The sequence below is a fragment of the Oncorhynchus mykiss genome, chromosome 25 (assembly GCF_057628025.1).
Source record: "Oncorhynchus mykiss isolate SJ-2025 chromosome 25, ASM5762802v1, whole genome shotgun sequence".
Lineage (NCBI taxonomy): Eukaryota > Metazoa > Chordata > Actinopteri > Salmoniformes > Salmonidae > Oncorhynchus > Oncorhynchus mykiss.
This window is the reverse complement of record NC_143046.1, coordinates 39321041-39338031: the sequence shown is the minus strand read 5'-3', so window position 1 is coordinate 39338031 and position 16991 is coordinate 39321041. Positions and strand designations below refer to the sequence as shown.

Genomic DNA, 16991 nt, shown 5'->3' with positions numbered 1-16991 from the left:
ACTAAGAATACCTAAGAGTGAATTAAACTATTTTGAAAACACAATTAAGGGAATTAACTGGAATGATCTCTTGTCCTGTACAGCTGAGAGTTAGGTTTTTCTATCCACAATCCAGACTACAAAAATGGTTTCCTAAAGAAAAATCAAATCCAAACCTGGTCACACTATTCCTTGGCTAAATGGAGAAATCTGGAAATTGATGAAAGAATGAGATTATGCTCTAAAAATAGCCCTAAGATCCAAATTGGAGCATGACAGACGTAGGCTTACAATGTTGAGAAATAAGGTGATGAAAGAAATCAGACAGGCCAAGGCCAACTTTTTAATTAACATAATTGGTGAAGCAAAGGGAAATTCTAAATTGATTTGGGAGAATCTAAAAAAGTTAACAAGGGAAGACCATAGTAATACTGCAAAAAGACTAACCCTAACCCAATCTAACACAGGATGCAGTCAAAATAGCAATAGCCTTCAATTCCTACTTTATTGACTCTGTCAGGGTACTGACACAGAACCCCTCGACTGCTTTCTTGGGCTCAGCGCTAGTGAATGACGCTCAACCTGTCTTCATCCTAAGGGAGGTTTCTGAGTCAAAGGTGAACAAGGTGATTAGCTCACTAAAGAACTCTAAAGCCAAAGATCTGTTTGGGCTGGACTCTACCTTTCTTAAAAACTACAAAGAGTCACTCATTGGCCCCATTACTAAGGTCACCAACACATCTATTGGTCTCGAGGTGTTTCCAAGGGTATGGAAGTCGGCCATAGTAACGGCCATCTTTAAATCAGGCGACCCTGCTGACGTGAGTAACTACAGGCCCATTAGTATACTATCTGTGGTGTCAAAGGTTGTTGAAAAGTGTGTAGATAGCAGAACAACTGATTGCCCACCTCAACAACAGCCCCTTCACATTACACTCCATGCAGTTTGGCTTCAGAGCGAAACACTCCACAGAAACGGCCAACTGCTTTCTTCTGGAAAATGTGAAGTCCAAGATGGACAAAGGGGGCGTTGTTGGGGCTGTGTTTCTGGACATTAGGAAGGCTTTTGATACTGTTATCCATGAGATTCTCATCACAAAATTGTCCAAGTTCAACTTTTCCCCCTATGCCTTGAGATGGATGAAATCATACCTTGAAGGCAGAGCTCAGTGTGTCAGTGTGAGCAATGAGCTGTCGCCCACTCTTAGCTATGATGTGGGCGTGCCCCAAGGGTCAATACTGGGGCCCCTCCTGTTCAGCCTGAACATTAATGATCTGCCTTCTGTCTGTACTGGGTCTGAAGTTCAAATGCATGCAGATGATACAGTGATATGTGTGCATGCATATGTGCATGCAAAGAGCAAACAACAAGCTGCACAAGAACTCACTACTGTAATGGTCCAGGTTACAAAGTGGCTCAGTGACTCGTGTTTGCATCTCAATGTGAAAAAAACTGTTTGCATGTTCTTCACAAAGAGGGCAAAATATGCTACTGAGCCAGATGTCTATGTGTCAGGGGAGAAGCTCCAGGTGGTATCTGATTTTAAGTACCTTGGCATCATACTTGATTCCAACCTCTCTTTAAAAAGCATGTGAAAAAGGTAATTCAAATAACCAAATTCAACCTACCTAATTTCCGATTTACACAAAATTGTTTGACTACAGAGGTAGCAAAAATGTACTTCAAATCTATGATACTCCCCCACTTAACATACTGCTTGACTAGTTGGGCCCAAGCTTGCTGTACAACATTAAAACCTATTCAGTCTGTCAACAAACAGGCTCTCAAAGTGCTTGATAGGAAGCCCAATAGCCATCGTGACTGTTACATCCTCAGAGAGCATGAGCTCCTGAGTTGGGAAAATCTTGTGCAATACACCGACTCATGTCTTGTATTCAAGATCCTAAATGGCCTGGCTCCCCCTCCACTCACTATTTTTGTTAAACAGAAAACCCAAACATATGGCAGCAGATCCACAAGGTCTGCCATGAGAGGTGACTGTAGGAAAAGCACCTATAGTAAATCTGCTTTCTCTGTGAGAGCTTCCCATGTCTGGAATACACTGGCATCAGACACACATAACTGCACCACATATCACACTTTCACAAAATGCATGAAGACATGGCTAAAGGTCAATCAGATTTGTGAACATAATCCCTAGCTGTGTATTGTCGCTTTCCATGTTGTCTGTAGCTTGTGAGGTGTGGAAACACTTTGTTGCTTTTATGAATTTTGTCTTGCTGCTTTTTGTTCTATGTTGCTCTGTCTGTATGCTACGTGTTGCTTGTCCTATGTTGCTTTGTGTGTGCTCACTGCTCAATGATTGTCTATATGTCATTGTTTTTAATAACCTGTCCAGGGACTGCGTTGAAAATTAGCCGGCTGGCTAAAACCGGCACTTTTACTGAAATGTTGATTAATGTGCACTGTCCCTGTAAAAAATAAAATAAACTCAAACATCTACTTTGTGCATGACACAAGTAAGTTTTCCAACAATTGTTTGCAGACAGATTATTTCACATATAATTCACTGTATCACAATTCCAGTGGATCAGAAGTTTACATACACTAATGTCACGTTCTGACCTTAGTTCCTTTGTTTTGTCTTTGTTTCAGTATGGTCAGGGCGTGAGTTGGGGTGGGCAGTCTGTTTGTTTTTCTATGTTGGTTTTTGAGTTTGGCCTGGTATGGTTCTCAATCAGAGGCAGGTGTCGTTAGTTCTCTCTGATTGAGAATCATACTTAGGTAGCCTTTTTCCACCTGTGTGTTGTGGGTGTTTATTTTCCGTGTTAGTGCCACACGGGACTGTTTCGGTTTGATTACTTCACGTTTATTGTTTTGTTCAGTGTTCAATACTTTATTAAAAAACATGAACACTTACCACGCTGCGCTTTGGTCCTCACCTTCTTCCACCACAGACGATCGTTACAACTAAGTTGACTGTGCCTTTAAACATCTTGAAAAATTCCAGAAAATGATGTCATGGCTTTAGAAGCTTCTTATAGCCTAATTGACATAATTTGAGTCAATTGGAGGTGTACCTGTGGATGTATTTCAAGGTCTACCTTCAAACTCAGTGCCTCTTTGCTTGACATCATGGGAAAATCAAAAGAAATCAGCCAAGACCTCATAAAAAGAATTGTAGACTTTCACAAGTCTGGTTCATCCTTGGGAGCAATTTCCAAACGCCTGAAGGTATCACGGTCATCTGTACAGTACGCAAGTATAAACACCATGGGACCACGCAGCCTTCATACCGCTCAGGAAGGACAAACGTTCTGTCTCCTAGAGATGAACGTACTTTGGTGCGAAAAGTGCAAATCAATCCCAGAACAACAGCAAAGGACCTTGTGAAGATGCTGGAGGAAACAGGTACAAAAGTATCTATATCCACAGTAAAACAAGTCCTATATTGACATAACCTGAAAGGCCGCTCAGCAAGGAAGAAGCCACTGCTCCAAAACCGCCATAAAAAAAGCCAGACTACGGTTTGCAACTGCACATGGGGACAAAGATCATACTTTTTGGAGAAATGTCCTCTGGTATGATGAAACAAAAAATAGTACTGTTTGGCCATAATGACCATCGTTATGTTTGGAGGAAAAAAGGGGAGGCTTGCAAGCCGAAGAACACCATGAAGCACGGGGGTGGCAGCATCATGTTGTGGGGTTGCTTTGCTGCAGGAAGGACTGGTGCACTTCACAAAATAGATGACATCACAAGGGAGGAAAATGATGTGCATATATTGAAGCAATATTTTAAGACATCAGTCAGGAAGTTAAAGCTTGGTCGCAAATGGGTCCTCCAAATGGACAATGACCCCAAGCATACGTCCAAAGTTGTGGCAAAATGGCTTAAGGACAACAAAATCAAGGTGTTGAAGTGGCCATCACAAAGCCCTAACCTCAATCCTATAGAACACTTGTGGGTAGAACTGAAAATGTGCATAAGTGCAAGGAGGCCTACAAACTTGATTCAGTTTCACCAGCTCTGTCAGGAGGAATGGGCCAAAATTCACCCAATTTATTGTGGGAAGCTTGTGGAAGGCTACCCGAAACGTTTGACCCAAGTTAAACAATTCAAAGGCAATGCTACCAAATGCAAATTGAGTGTATGAAAAACTTCTGACCAACTGGGAATGTGAAATGAAATAAATAAATCATTCTCTCTACTATTATTCTGACATTTCACATTTTAAAAATAAAGTGGTGATGCTAACTCACCTAAGACAGGGAATTTTTTACTAGGATTAAATGTCAGGAAATGTAAAAAAAAAAACTGAGTTTAAGTTTATTTGGTTAAGGTGTGTGCAAACTTCCAACTTCAACTGTATATCTTAAGAATATCATGGAATATAATTGAACATTTTCATTTCTCTTAGAATAAAAACCTTAGCATAACAACAGTTTTAGTAAGTAATACTCTACAGTCCGGTTACAGCTTCTTCTGACCAAGTAGAAACAAAAGAATAAGTGTATTTGTTTCGGGTGTGCGTGCAGGACAGAGGCATAGTAATTCTCACACCCTTGTTCTAAATTCAATCACCTTCTTCATCATCATTCAGTTCATTTGAAATTCTCATTTTGAAGTCGTGCACCATTATCCTTTTCTTTTTGGTTTATATCGTCCATCCATTGACAGCATTCGTTGAGATAGAGACACATTAGCGCCTTATGACCCAGAAGCATTATCAGTGCTCGAACACTTCGAACACACTGACAGCGCCATTGCACAAAATAGTAAGCAGCATCATCTGGGTATGTATGCAACAAAAGTTCAACATTCAAAATACTTTCAAATGGTGGGCTTTTAAAGGGAATCACTTAACAGCATAACTAGTTGATACTGGCCACTTTAATTGAGTATGCTAAAATAAACAAAGTATTCAAGTATTTGATAACTAATAATCAAATGTTAAATCATGTCGTTGATTGACATACAAAAACAATGTTAATAGAGCAGACACGCCAATCGATTCAGATCAATTTCTATGGTTACCCCGCATCCAGTTTTAAGTGCTCTGCCATGACACCATTGATTTCTACCTCAAGGGCCTTCGGGTCCCACTTCTTTACTGCACCTGCCACATTAACAGGGAAATATGCACTCATGAGTACGGAAATGGCTAAAACAATGGCTTGAATTATTGCTACCATAAAGGAGAAGTGCGTAATAGATCCCACGGTTCTAATGCAGAGTAACATCACCATAAATCTAGCAAGACACATCGTAGCTGTAACATATCTTGATAAGAATGTAATCAAATGCAAGTGTCATTTCACAAAACAATGGAAAATGGTGGTAGTTCTTTTCACTGCAGAGCAGATGGTGTTTAAGAAGGGTACTTTGGACAGGTTCCTGAAAAGGAAACTATACTTGTTTTTTGTATTGTTTTTTATTTTGAACCTTTATTTAACTAGGCAAGTCAGTTAAGAACAAATTTTTATTTACAATGACGGCCTACCAAAAGGCAAAAGGCCTCCTGTGGGGACTGGGGCTGGAATAAATAAATCAAAATATATATGTAAATATAGGACAAAACAAACGACAAGAGAGACAACTCTACACCCTGTCCGGGGGTATCGTCGGACGGGGCCACAGTGTCTCCCGACCCCTCCTGTCTCAGCCTCCAGTAATTATGCTGCAATAGTTTGTGTCGGGTGTCACGTTCATCGAAGTGAGGAGACCAAAGCACAGCGTGATTAGAATACATGTTATATATTTTAATAAAGATGGACACTAAACAAACTACAAAAACAACAAACGTGACGCTATAATAATACTAGTGCAGAGACAGGCAACTAGACATAGACAATAACCCACGAAATACCCAAAGAAGATGGCTGCCTAAATATGGTTCCCAATTAGTGACAACGATAAACAGCTGCCTCTAATTGCGAACCAATCTAGGCAACCATAGACATACATAAACACCTAGATTGTAAACGACCCCTAGACAGTACAAAAACACATAAATCACCCATGTCACACCCTGACCTAACCAAAACAATAAAGAAAACAAAGATGTGGACTCCCGGCCGCACACCTAAACCTATATGGGAGGGTGTGTGTGGGCATGACTCCGAGGTGGCGGTTCTGGCTCAGGGCGTGGACCCCGCTCCACTTCACCCTTACTTAATGTCTCTGGAGCGGGAACCCTCACCGCTGACTACGGACTAGAGGACGCCACTGGACTGATGGTCGAGTCTGGAGTGAGTGGCGCCTCTGGATTGGAGGGAGATTCTGGCGGATCCAGACTGGAGGGAGACTCTGCCGGATCTGGACTGGAAGGTTCCGGACTGCGACCCGTCGTGGTAGGTTCCGGACTGAGACCCGTCGTGGTAGGTTACGGACTGTGACCCTTCATGGTAGGTTCCGGACTGCGGCCTGTTGTAGGAGGTTCTGGTCTGTAGACTGTTGCCGGACGCTCTGGACTGGGTACTGTAGCCGGACGCTCTGGACTGGGTACTGTAGCCGGACGCTCTGGACTGGGTACTGTAGCCGGACGCTCTGGACTGGGTAATGTAGCCGGACGCTCTGGACTGGGTACTGTTGCCGGAAGAGGACCAGGGAGTACTGGACCATGGAGGCGCACTGGTGGCCTGGTGCGTGGTGTTGGCACTGGTGGTACTGGATAGACCGGACCGTGAAGACGCACTGGAGGTCTCGAGCTAATGGCCTGCACCATCTGTCCTGGCTGGATGGTGACTCTAGCCCGGCACGTGCAGGGCGCAGGCACAGGACGCACTGGGCTGTGCAGACATACGGGAGACACAGTGCGCAACGCCGGCACAGGATATCCTGGCCCGAGGAGACACACTGGCTGTCTGGAGAGCAGGGCTGGCACCATCTGCCCTGGCAGGATCCTCACCCTAGCCCGGCAGATGCGGGGTCATTGTAAATTCTAATTTACAATGACGGCCTACACCGGCCAAACCCAGACAACGGCGGGCCAATTGTGCGCCGCCCTATGGGACTCTTAATCACGGCTAGTTGTGATACAGCCTGGAATCGAACCAGGGTGTCTGTAGTGTCACCTAAAGCAGAGGCTCAAATACTCCTCCAGATAGTCCTCCAGAGTTTCTAGTCTCCTGAAACAGAAGGCAGCTCCTCCAACATTGCCACAAGTTTAAACAGGACAGGTTTCTGGAATTCTGCTACGATGTTGCAGTGAAATGTGAGACTCTGATTTAGCGGTAGCAGAACCACAGAGATGGTACATGACAGCCCACAGTGCATGGCTACCATTTGTCAGCACAACGTTTTACAGATGAGACTAAACACTCTGCTAACACCATACTTATACCAGTGGAGGCTGGTGGCTATAGGAGAGCTATAGGAGGATGGGCTCATTGTAATGGCTGGAATGGAATCAATGGAATGGACAGGGGTGAAAGTAGATACAAATTCTCCTATCTATGCACGCACTTGCACAAGCATTTTTGATGATCTGTCTTTTCATTTTGAAAATGTATTACCTTTTAATATACCGGTTAGCAGAACCAGTCATAGCGTTTTCATCTGATTGTCAAACAAATCACTTCAAAGGCACCGTAGGCTACCATCAGATCCAACAGCTATCGATACACTTCTGGTAACCTAGATTGTGTTCAGTTTGATGCAACCTCTTGAGTCTTGGTCTCGGCCGGTCATCTCTGCTTTGTCAATATTTCAGTGAACTCTAGTCTCACACACAATAGCAAGTACCCCCCCACACAATAAGCCAATAGAAAATTAAGGCGGGAATAAACTTTATCAAGCAAACGTTTAACGAACACAGAGTACCTCAAGTCCTGTCAACATAACAAATAGGCCAACTATTTAACAAAAGCTATTTCCTATAGAACTTTGTGTGTGGGCGGCGGCCTGGCGCTGTGGCCAGAGGAAAGAGGTGGAGAGTGCTGTGGTGCTCAACATTAAATCAAATCAAATCAAATCAAAATGTATTTGTCACGTACACATGGTTAGCAGATGTTAATGCGAGTGTAGCGACATGCTTGTGCTTCTAGTTCCGATAATGCAGTAATAACCAACAAGTAATCTAACTAACAATTCCAAAACTACTGTCTTATACACAGTGTAAGGGGATAAAGAATATGTACATAAGGATATATGAATGAGTGATGGTACAGAGCAGCATAGGAAGGATACAGTAGATGGTATCGAGTACAGTATATGCATGAGGTGAGTATGTAAACAAAGTGGCATAGTTAAAGTGGCTAGTGATACATGTATTACATAAGGATGCAGTCGATGATATAGAGTACATTATAAGAAGACTGATCAGAGATGCAGCCAAGAGGCCCATGATCACTCTGGATGAACTGCAGAGATCTACAGCTGAGGTGGGAGACTCTGTCCATAGGACAACAATCAGTCGTATTTTGCACAAATCTGGCCTTTATGGAAGAGTGGCAAGAAGAAAGCCATTTCTTAAAGATATCCATAAAAAGTGTTGTTTAAAGTTTGCCACAAGCCACCTGGGAGACACACCAAACATGTGGAAGAAGGTGCTCTGGTCAGATGAAATCAAAATTGAACTTTTTGGCAACAATGCAAAACATTATGTTTGGCGTAAAAGCAACACAGCTGAACACACCGTCCCCACTGTCAAACATGGTGGTGGCAGCATCATGGTTTGGGCCTGCTTTTCTTCAGCAGGGACAGGGAAGATGGTTAAAATTGATGGGAAGATGGATGGAGCCAAATACAGGACCATTCTGGAAGAAAACCTGATGGAGTCTGCAAAAGACCTGAGACTGGGACGGAGATTTGTCTTCCAACAAGACAATGATCCAAAACATAAAGCAAAATCTACAATGGAATGGTTCAAAAATAAACATATCCAGGTGTTAGAATGGCCAAGTCAAAGTCCAGACCTGAATCCAATCGAGAATCTGTGGAAAGAATTGAAAACTGCTGTTCACAAATGCTCTCCATCCAACCTCACTGAGCTCGAGCTGTTTTGCAAGGAGGAATGGGAAAAAAATTCAGTCTCTCGATGTGCAAAACTGATAGAGACATACCCCAAGCGACTTACAGCTGTAATCACAGCAAAAGGTGGCGCTACAAAGTATTAACTTAAGGGGGCTGAATAATTTTGCACGCCCAATTTTTCAGTTTTTGATTTGTTAAAAAAGTTTGAAATATCCAATAAATGTCGTTCCACTTCATGATTGTGTCCCACTTGTTGTTGATTCTTCACAAAAAAATACAGTTTTATATCTTTATGTTTGAAGCCTGAAATGTGGCAAAAGGTCGCAAAGTTCAAGGGGGCCGAATACTTTCGCAAGGCACTGTATATACATACAGTACCAGTCAAAAAACACACCTATATATATATATATATATATATATATATATATATATATATATGTGTGTATATATATATATATATATATGTAACCTTTAAAACTCAAAGAAAAAACTTGTTAATCGTAAAACTTCTCATTAGTTCGGTCCACTTCACGTAGCCATTAATGGCATCAAAACAGCCTATCAAACAGATAACACCTCCCCCATTCCAAATATTAAGTTTGGCAGACTTTTTATATAGTTTTTCTTCTTCTTTTTCTCCATGCCAGCAATTGAATGAGCTTACCCAACCGGGACCTAACGTGGGGTGATGGGTTCCATTTTTGGCAGGGAGTACCAACGGTTGAGATCAACAGAAGGTCAGAGACGTGTGGGATGGTCAGTTGGCTTCGTAGGTCAGTGACAATAATGTTCATTGTACTGAACCCACGCTCACAGTCGGCATTGCTTGCAGAAAGTGTGCCCACTGCAAGGAGTTTTTTTCAACTTTTCAGGCATATTTCGCCCTGCGCAGGACTTGAACTCCACGAACCCCAGTTGTGCATGCAGGTGAGCCTCTCGCAAATCGCACTGGTCTCCCCCTCTCCAAATCATGGGTTTTTGGTTTGTTCATGCCAGCTCTCAGGGTCCAGCACAGTCAGCTGGTGTATCCGAGTGTGGTACTCTTCTTCCCTGCTTTCAGTCATCCTACGGCCAGCTTTGTTGGATGTGGTGGTAAACAGTTTGCAGTTCATGTTTCCCACCAATGCCTGGATGGACTGGGCCGAATCAATGATGGGACTCCTTCCTTTTCCTTGCAACTCTGTGTTTTTTCTGTGGTTCGTTGGGCCTCCTCTTTGTTTGACCCAGGATATCTGTCAATATATGTATTCTCTGTATGTACGTGCTCATCAGGCGGTCTGCCCTGGGGATGGTCATCTGCCTCTGCTGTAGAAGTTAAGGCAGGTTCTTAAGTTCGGTCAGCACATATAGCATCAACCAAAGGCAGTGGTGTAAAGTACTTAAGTAAAAATACTTTGAAATACTACTTAAGTCGTTTTTTGTGTTATCTGTACTTTACTATTTATATTTTTGACTACTTTTACTTTACTACATTCCTTTAAGAAAATATTGTACTTTTTACTCCATACATTTTCATTGACACCCAAAAGTACTCATTACATTTTGAATGCTTAGCAGAACAGGAAAATAGTCCAATTCACACACTTCTCAAACGAACATCCAGGATCATCCATGCCTCTGCCTCTGTTCTGGCAGATTCACTAAACCAAAATGCTTTGTTTATAAAAGATGTCTGAGTGTTGGAGTGTGCCCCTGTAAATAAAATAAAAAAACAAGAAAATTGTGCCATCTGGTTTGCTTAAAATGAAGGCCGCCCAGACCAGGTCAAATCAAGGCTGGACCGGATTAAATCGGAACCTACAGTACCAGTCAAAAGTTTGCACACACCTACTCATTCCAGGGTTTGTCTTTATTTTTTACTATTTTCTACATTGTAGAATAATAATGAAGACATCAAAACTATGAAATAACACATATGGAATCATGTAGAAACCAACAATGTGTTAAATAAATCTAAATATATTTCATATTTGAGTTTCTTCAAAGTAGCCACCCTTTGCCTTGATGACAGCATTGCACACTCTTTTAACCAGGCAAAACTAAATCTGACAAAATATCACCAACATGTCTCCTATGAGAGAATGGAACATAGCCATGTTTACACAAACATCCGGGACGTGACAGAGAGCCACCCCCAACCCCCATTTCAGATCACGTCTCCCTGTTACTACTCCCCTCCTACAAGCAGAAACTCAAGGGGGAGCCACCAACGGAGAGAATAGTGAAATGATGGCCGCAGCGAGCTGATTCAATACTCCAGGACTATTTTGAGAATACGGATTGAAATATGTTCAAGGAATCATCTACCTATGATTCATCCACTAACATTGAGGCATAAACATCATCAGTCACGAGTTTCATCGAAACATTTGTTGATGATATTGTACCCACAGAAAAAAAACGGACATAACCCAACCAAAAACCCTGAATGAATTGAGGAATCCGGGCCATGCCGAGAGCCCAAACTTCAGAATTCAATGTCAGCAGAGCAAACCCTGATTATAGGGTTGCGCGCTCCGGATTCCATTAGGGATGCAAAAAGACAAAATAGACTCAAACTGGAATCACAATACAACAGCTCAGAAACACGACACATGTGGCAAGGACTACAGGCCATTATGAACTACCAAGGCATATCCAGTTGTGTGATGCCCACCGAGACCTCCCTCCCAGATGGGCTCAACACATTCTATAATCGCTTTGAGGCGACCAACACCGAGCCATCCAGTAGGGTTCCCACTGCTCTCCAAGGCTGACTCTGACGAATATTCTCAAGAGAGTGAATAATCACAATGCTGCCGGCCTAGATGGCATAAAGTCCTCAGGGCATGTGCCAACTAGCTGGCAGGCGTCAACATGTTTTGCCCTATCCAAGGCTGTAGTCCCCACATGCTACAACCACCATCGTTCCAGTGTCGAAGAACACCAAGGTGACATGCTTACATGACTATCACCCCATTGTACTCACCGTCAAGTTCAAATTCAAGTTCAAGTTTTGTTTTAACACATGCACAAGTACAGTGAAATGCTTAACTCAGTGTACCTTTGCAAAAGTGCAGTATAACTAATAAGAAAAATATATACATTTGTTTTAAATCACGAGAAATAATAAATAAGAGAGGAAACTATATACTGGGTCAGTGCCAGTACCAAAATGACAATGTGCAGGGATACTGGAGTATTGAGGTAGATATGTACATATAGGCAGGGATTAGGAGAAAGTGACTGGTAGAAGGATAAATAATAATAATAGTAAACAGTATGGCAGCAGCCAGGTGATAGACTCTTAAACAGATTCTATTGGTCTGAGCCATGATGCACCAGTACCACCTGCCGGACGGGAACATGGACAACAGTCCATGTCTCGGGTGGATGTAATAAAAAAAAATGTTTGGGGCATTTTTTCAACATGAAGTGCTTCGAGAGGCTGGTTATGGCCAACGTTAGTCAAGACCCACTTCAAAGCCAGCATGCCAGACCCACTGGACCCACTCCAATTCACCTACCATTCCAGCAGATCCATGGAAGATGCCATTTCCATTGCTATCCACATGGCTTTATCACACCTGGACAAAAGTAACACCTATGTAAGAATGTTGTTCATTGACAAAAGGTCAACATTCAACACCATTGTTCCCTCCAAGCTTGTCACCAAGCTCAGGGCCCTGGATCTCCAAACTACTCTCACCCTCTGCAACTGGATCCTGGACTTCCTGACGGGCAGGCCACAGGCTGTGATGATTGGCAACAGCACCTCCCCTACTCTGACTCTCAACACAGGGGCCCACCAGGGATGTGTCCTCAGCCTGCTCCCTGTTCATGACTGTGTGTGAAGCATGACACCAACCCCATCATCAAGTTTGCAGACGACACCGCGGTGGTAGGCCTGATCACTGACAACAACAAGTCAGCCTAAAGGGAGGAAGTCAGAGACCAGGCAATGTGGTGCCAAAACAACAGCCTCTCCCTCAATGTCAGCAAAATGAAGTTGAGTTGATTGTTGACTGCAGGGAGGAGGACATGACCTGATTTACATCAACGGGACTTCGGTGGAAAGAGTCAACAGCTTCAGGTTCCTTGGTGTACACATCACCACACATGGACTGACAACACCACTGCCCTGGTCAAAAGTGTCCTGACCAGCTGCATCATGGCCTGGTATGGAAACTGCTCTGTTCATGACCACAAGACCCTTCAGAGAGTGGTGAAGACTGCCCAGTGCATCGCTGGAGACATCACCAAGGACCCCGATCACCACAGCCACGGACTATTCACTCCGTTACTGTCTGCATTTTAGAGTAGAATGTCCTTTTTAAAAAAAATCAACAGAACTGACCTTCTGTGTACTGACAATCTAATTATTAGCTGCCTAATGATTTATTCAGCCTACTTTTTGAACATACTGTATAATAAAACAGTTGATTAAAAAACAACTGACTTTTCCACAGTGCTACAAAAAATGTATCCTGGTGGGGTATGTTCCTGCACAGTCAGAATACTTGCGAACATAATAAATTAGCAAGTAAATCAGGGGTGTCAAACTCAATTTCTGGAGGGCTGTGTGTCTACTGGTTTTTGCTATTTCCTTTTAATTTGTGGCCAATTATGACCTAGACAACCAGGTTAGGGTAGTTCCTAACGAATCAACTAATCAACTATAAAGGAGGAGTAAAACCCCCCAGACACTCGTCTTTCCAGGACTGGAGTTCGACACGTGCAATAACTAAATATATAAATGAATAAACTGACAACTCACCACAGTTCTCCTCGTCTGCTTCATTTCCACAGTCATCGACACCGTTGCAGTGCATGAGCTGGGGCAGGCACATGCTCAGGTTGCCACAAGGAAAATATCCTAGGGGGCAGTTCGTCTTCTCCTCTGAGACGTTGAACGAAGTTCCTGCTGAAAATTCAAGAGCCGTGTTTCAATATCAAAGTTGGTGTCTCTCGATGAGGGTAAACACATACTACACTGAACAAAAATATAAACACAACATGTTAAGTATTGGTCCCGTGTTTTATGAGCTGAAAAAAAAAACCTCAGAGATTTTCCATACTTATTTCTTTCAAAATTTGTGAACAAATTTGTTTACATCCCTGGTAGTGAGCATTTCTCCTTTGCCAAGATATTCCATCCACCTGACAGGTATGGAATATCAAGAAGCTGATTGCACAGCATGATCATTACACAGGTGCATCTTGTGCTGGGGACAATGCCACAGATGTGTAAAGGTTTGAGGGAGCCTGCAATTGGCACGCTGACTGCATGAATGTCCAACAGAGCTGTAGCTAGAGAATTTTATGTTATGTTATTTTATGTTTCTCTATGATAAGCTGCCTCCAAAGTCATTTTAGAGAAGTTGGCAGTACGTCCAACCAGCCTCACAACCGCAGACCACGTTTAACCATGCCAGCCCAGGACCTTCACATCCGGCTTCTTCACCTGCGGGATCGTCTGAGGGGGAGATGTGTGTGTGTGTGGGGGTGGGTGGGTGGGTGGGGGGAGTGCTGAAGAGTATTTCTGTCTGTAATAAAGCCCTTTTGTGGGGAAAAAAATCTTTCTGATTGGCTGGGCCTGACTCCCCAGTGGGTGGGCTCGGGTGCCAAGTGGGTGGGCCTATGCCCCCAAGGCCCACCAAAGACTGCACCCCTGCCCAGATGTGAAATCCATCGATTAGGGCCTAATTCATTTATTTCATTTGACTTACGTCCTTATATGAACTGTAATTCAGTAAAAAACGTTTAAATGGTTGCATATTGCGTTCATATTTTTGTTCAGTATATAAGTTAGGAGTAGGAGCCCATAACACCACAGAAAATGAAAGAGCGGTTGACCATTTTAAAATGGGTGTATTTCCTGAGTGGGAGCACATTTAAATATTAAAGGAGCCCTCTAAAAATTATACACGTAAACATCTCACAGTATCGTCCACTCAAGGGGAGCTAGCTGTACATAATCAGTCAGTGAGCTCTGGATGTGTTTTTCCAAAACACTTCAGCGTTTTTCTAGCAATGTTTCAATTAGCAGTCAATTATGAAAATTTGTGAAACATGAAGTATTAACAGGACTCCCATGGTGTTCCGTTCACAGAGTTGATTTATTCACAGTTCAGAGTGTTTATGTGCTCTCTGGAGGATAGGTTAATTGCATCTGCTTTCATGATAATCAAACTAAACGGGTGTACTTTCACATACAAAGGCCACCCACTGCCTATATGTTCCTGAAATATACCTACATATCATACTGTAGTCGGTTATCTGTTTCTGAAGCACACAGGCCTGACTGCTTACGGGCTTGAACCTCAGTTTCCATCCCAACTTCCACAAAATAATCAAAAACCAATGCAAAGCTGCTGACTGGTTGAGTGCCTCGATTATGGATTATTAATCCATATTAAACCAATGGACCATATACTTTATTGTCCATTGGTTAGAACAGAAATGTGTCTTCTACCATTCCCAACACCCCCACATACACGCACGCACACGCACATGCACACTGAGAGGCACAGGGTCAGCCATGGTAAAGCACCCCAGGATGGAGAGCAATTGTGGGGGGTTAAGTGCCTTGGTCAAGGGCACATGGGACAGAGACCAGCAGCTGCCAGTTCAGTTCCATTACCATGTTTTGTGTCACCCGGCCCGGGGCTGCTGGTCTGTCTCTAACCTCTAGGCCTGGGGTCATCAACTAGATTCAGCCTTGGACCATTTTTTTCTTGAGAGGATGGTCATGGGGCTGGAAGATAATTACAAATCATTTTTAGACTACCAAGTGACGACAAGAATGAATCCCGAACAGATAAAATATTGACTAAAATATCAATTTCATATCTTGCTTAAATTTGTATACGATCACATTTATCTCTCTTTGGTACAGATTTCCAAAATTAAAATCACTTTTATTTCCATGGCTGATCAAAACTCATTTTCTCACGTCTATCTCTTGACCCTGGTTAGCAGTATGTTTTGAACATTGAATCGCAAAAAATTGCGGTATCGAGTCACAATACATATAGAATCGAGAGAATTGCAATACATATCGTATTGGCACCTGAGTATCATGATAATATTGTAGCGTGAGGTCCCTGGGAATTCCTAGCCCTAGTTGACACATGGTCATCATGGTTTACTGACCAGATAACAATTAAAAAAATAGGACATCTTTCCCAGTTGTCTTGATGTCATCATGAAAAGACATCTTTACCTGGTTATCCAATGCCTCTCCAATCAGAAAATGAAAATGACACATTTTCTCACTGAGATCATGAGCCTGAAGACTACATGAACCCTAAAGCCGGGTGTGTAACAGCTGATAGTGACAACGCCGTGCTTATTGTCAAGATGAACATGGTTATGTGCCATGGTAAGTAATTTGCATACCTAAGGACCTAAGGGCTTTGACAAACCACAGCCATGCACTTAATCAGAAATGTGACATGAGTGAGGGACCTAGAATCACAATCGCTCTAAAAAATTCACCTCTCAACCACGCAGGGTCTGATGTTGTGTAATACAGTATCAGGAGAAGGATGATTCCAACCATCCATCTGAGCTTATGCACAAGCTCACCTAAGGAAAACCAGTCTGCCGGCTGTAAACTATAGCCACCAAGAAACCGAGAAGAACTGCAGATCCTTGGATCTGCTGACCTTAGACGAGATACTGTGGAGCGTAAACATCTTATCCTACTTACTGTAGTTTTTCGCAGTCTGTGCAGGCTCAGTTTAGCTTAGTATCACCTTTGAAGTTCAGATGGGAACAATAATGGTTGGAATGGTAACTGACTGTAGGACTCACATGTAGCTATTATAAGAACTCCTGCAGAGCTAAGTGTTTCTTGCAGTAAAACTATAAACCAAATATACATTTGTCTCGGAAGCAGGAGTGAAAAAATATATAAATTAATTTCATCTTGAGGATGTGCGAATGTGCACTGACAATAAAAAGTTATGTTTAGCCTAAAATAGAAAAAAAATTAGGCAACATAAAGTCTGACAGTTTTTGACTTTTAACCACATAAAATATGCATCCAAAATTAATTGAAATACTATCAGAAGTGTGGTGGATCGTTTTC

The 16991-nt window shown here is 42.6% G+C and overlaps 1 protein-coding gene across 1 annotated transcript in view; it reads right to left on the bottom strand.

Moving 5' to 3' along the window:
- The window catches only part of LOC110505132 (relaxin receptor 1-like), a 95175-nt gene extending 81358 nt beyond the window's left edge, over window positions 1-13817 (bottom strand). Inside the window, exon 1 of the mRNA XM_021584128.3 lies at window positions 13674-13817. Within this exon, the coding sequence (XP_021439803.3) occupies window positions 13674-13746 (73 nt within the window). The 5' untranslated portion in view covers window positions 13747-13817. The remainder of the gene's footprint in view (window positions 1-13673) is intronic.
- Between the last annotated feature and the right edge of the window lie 3174 nt (window positions 13818-16991).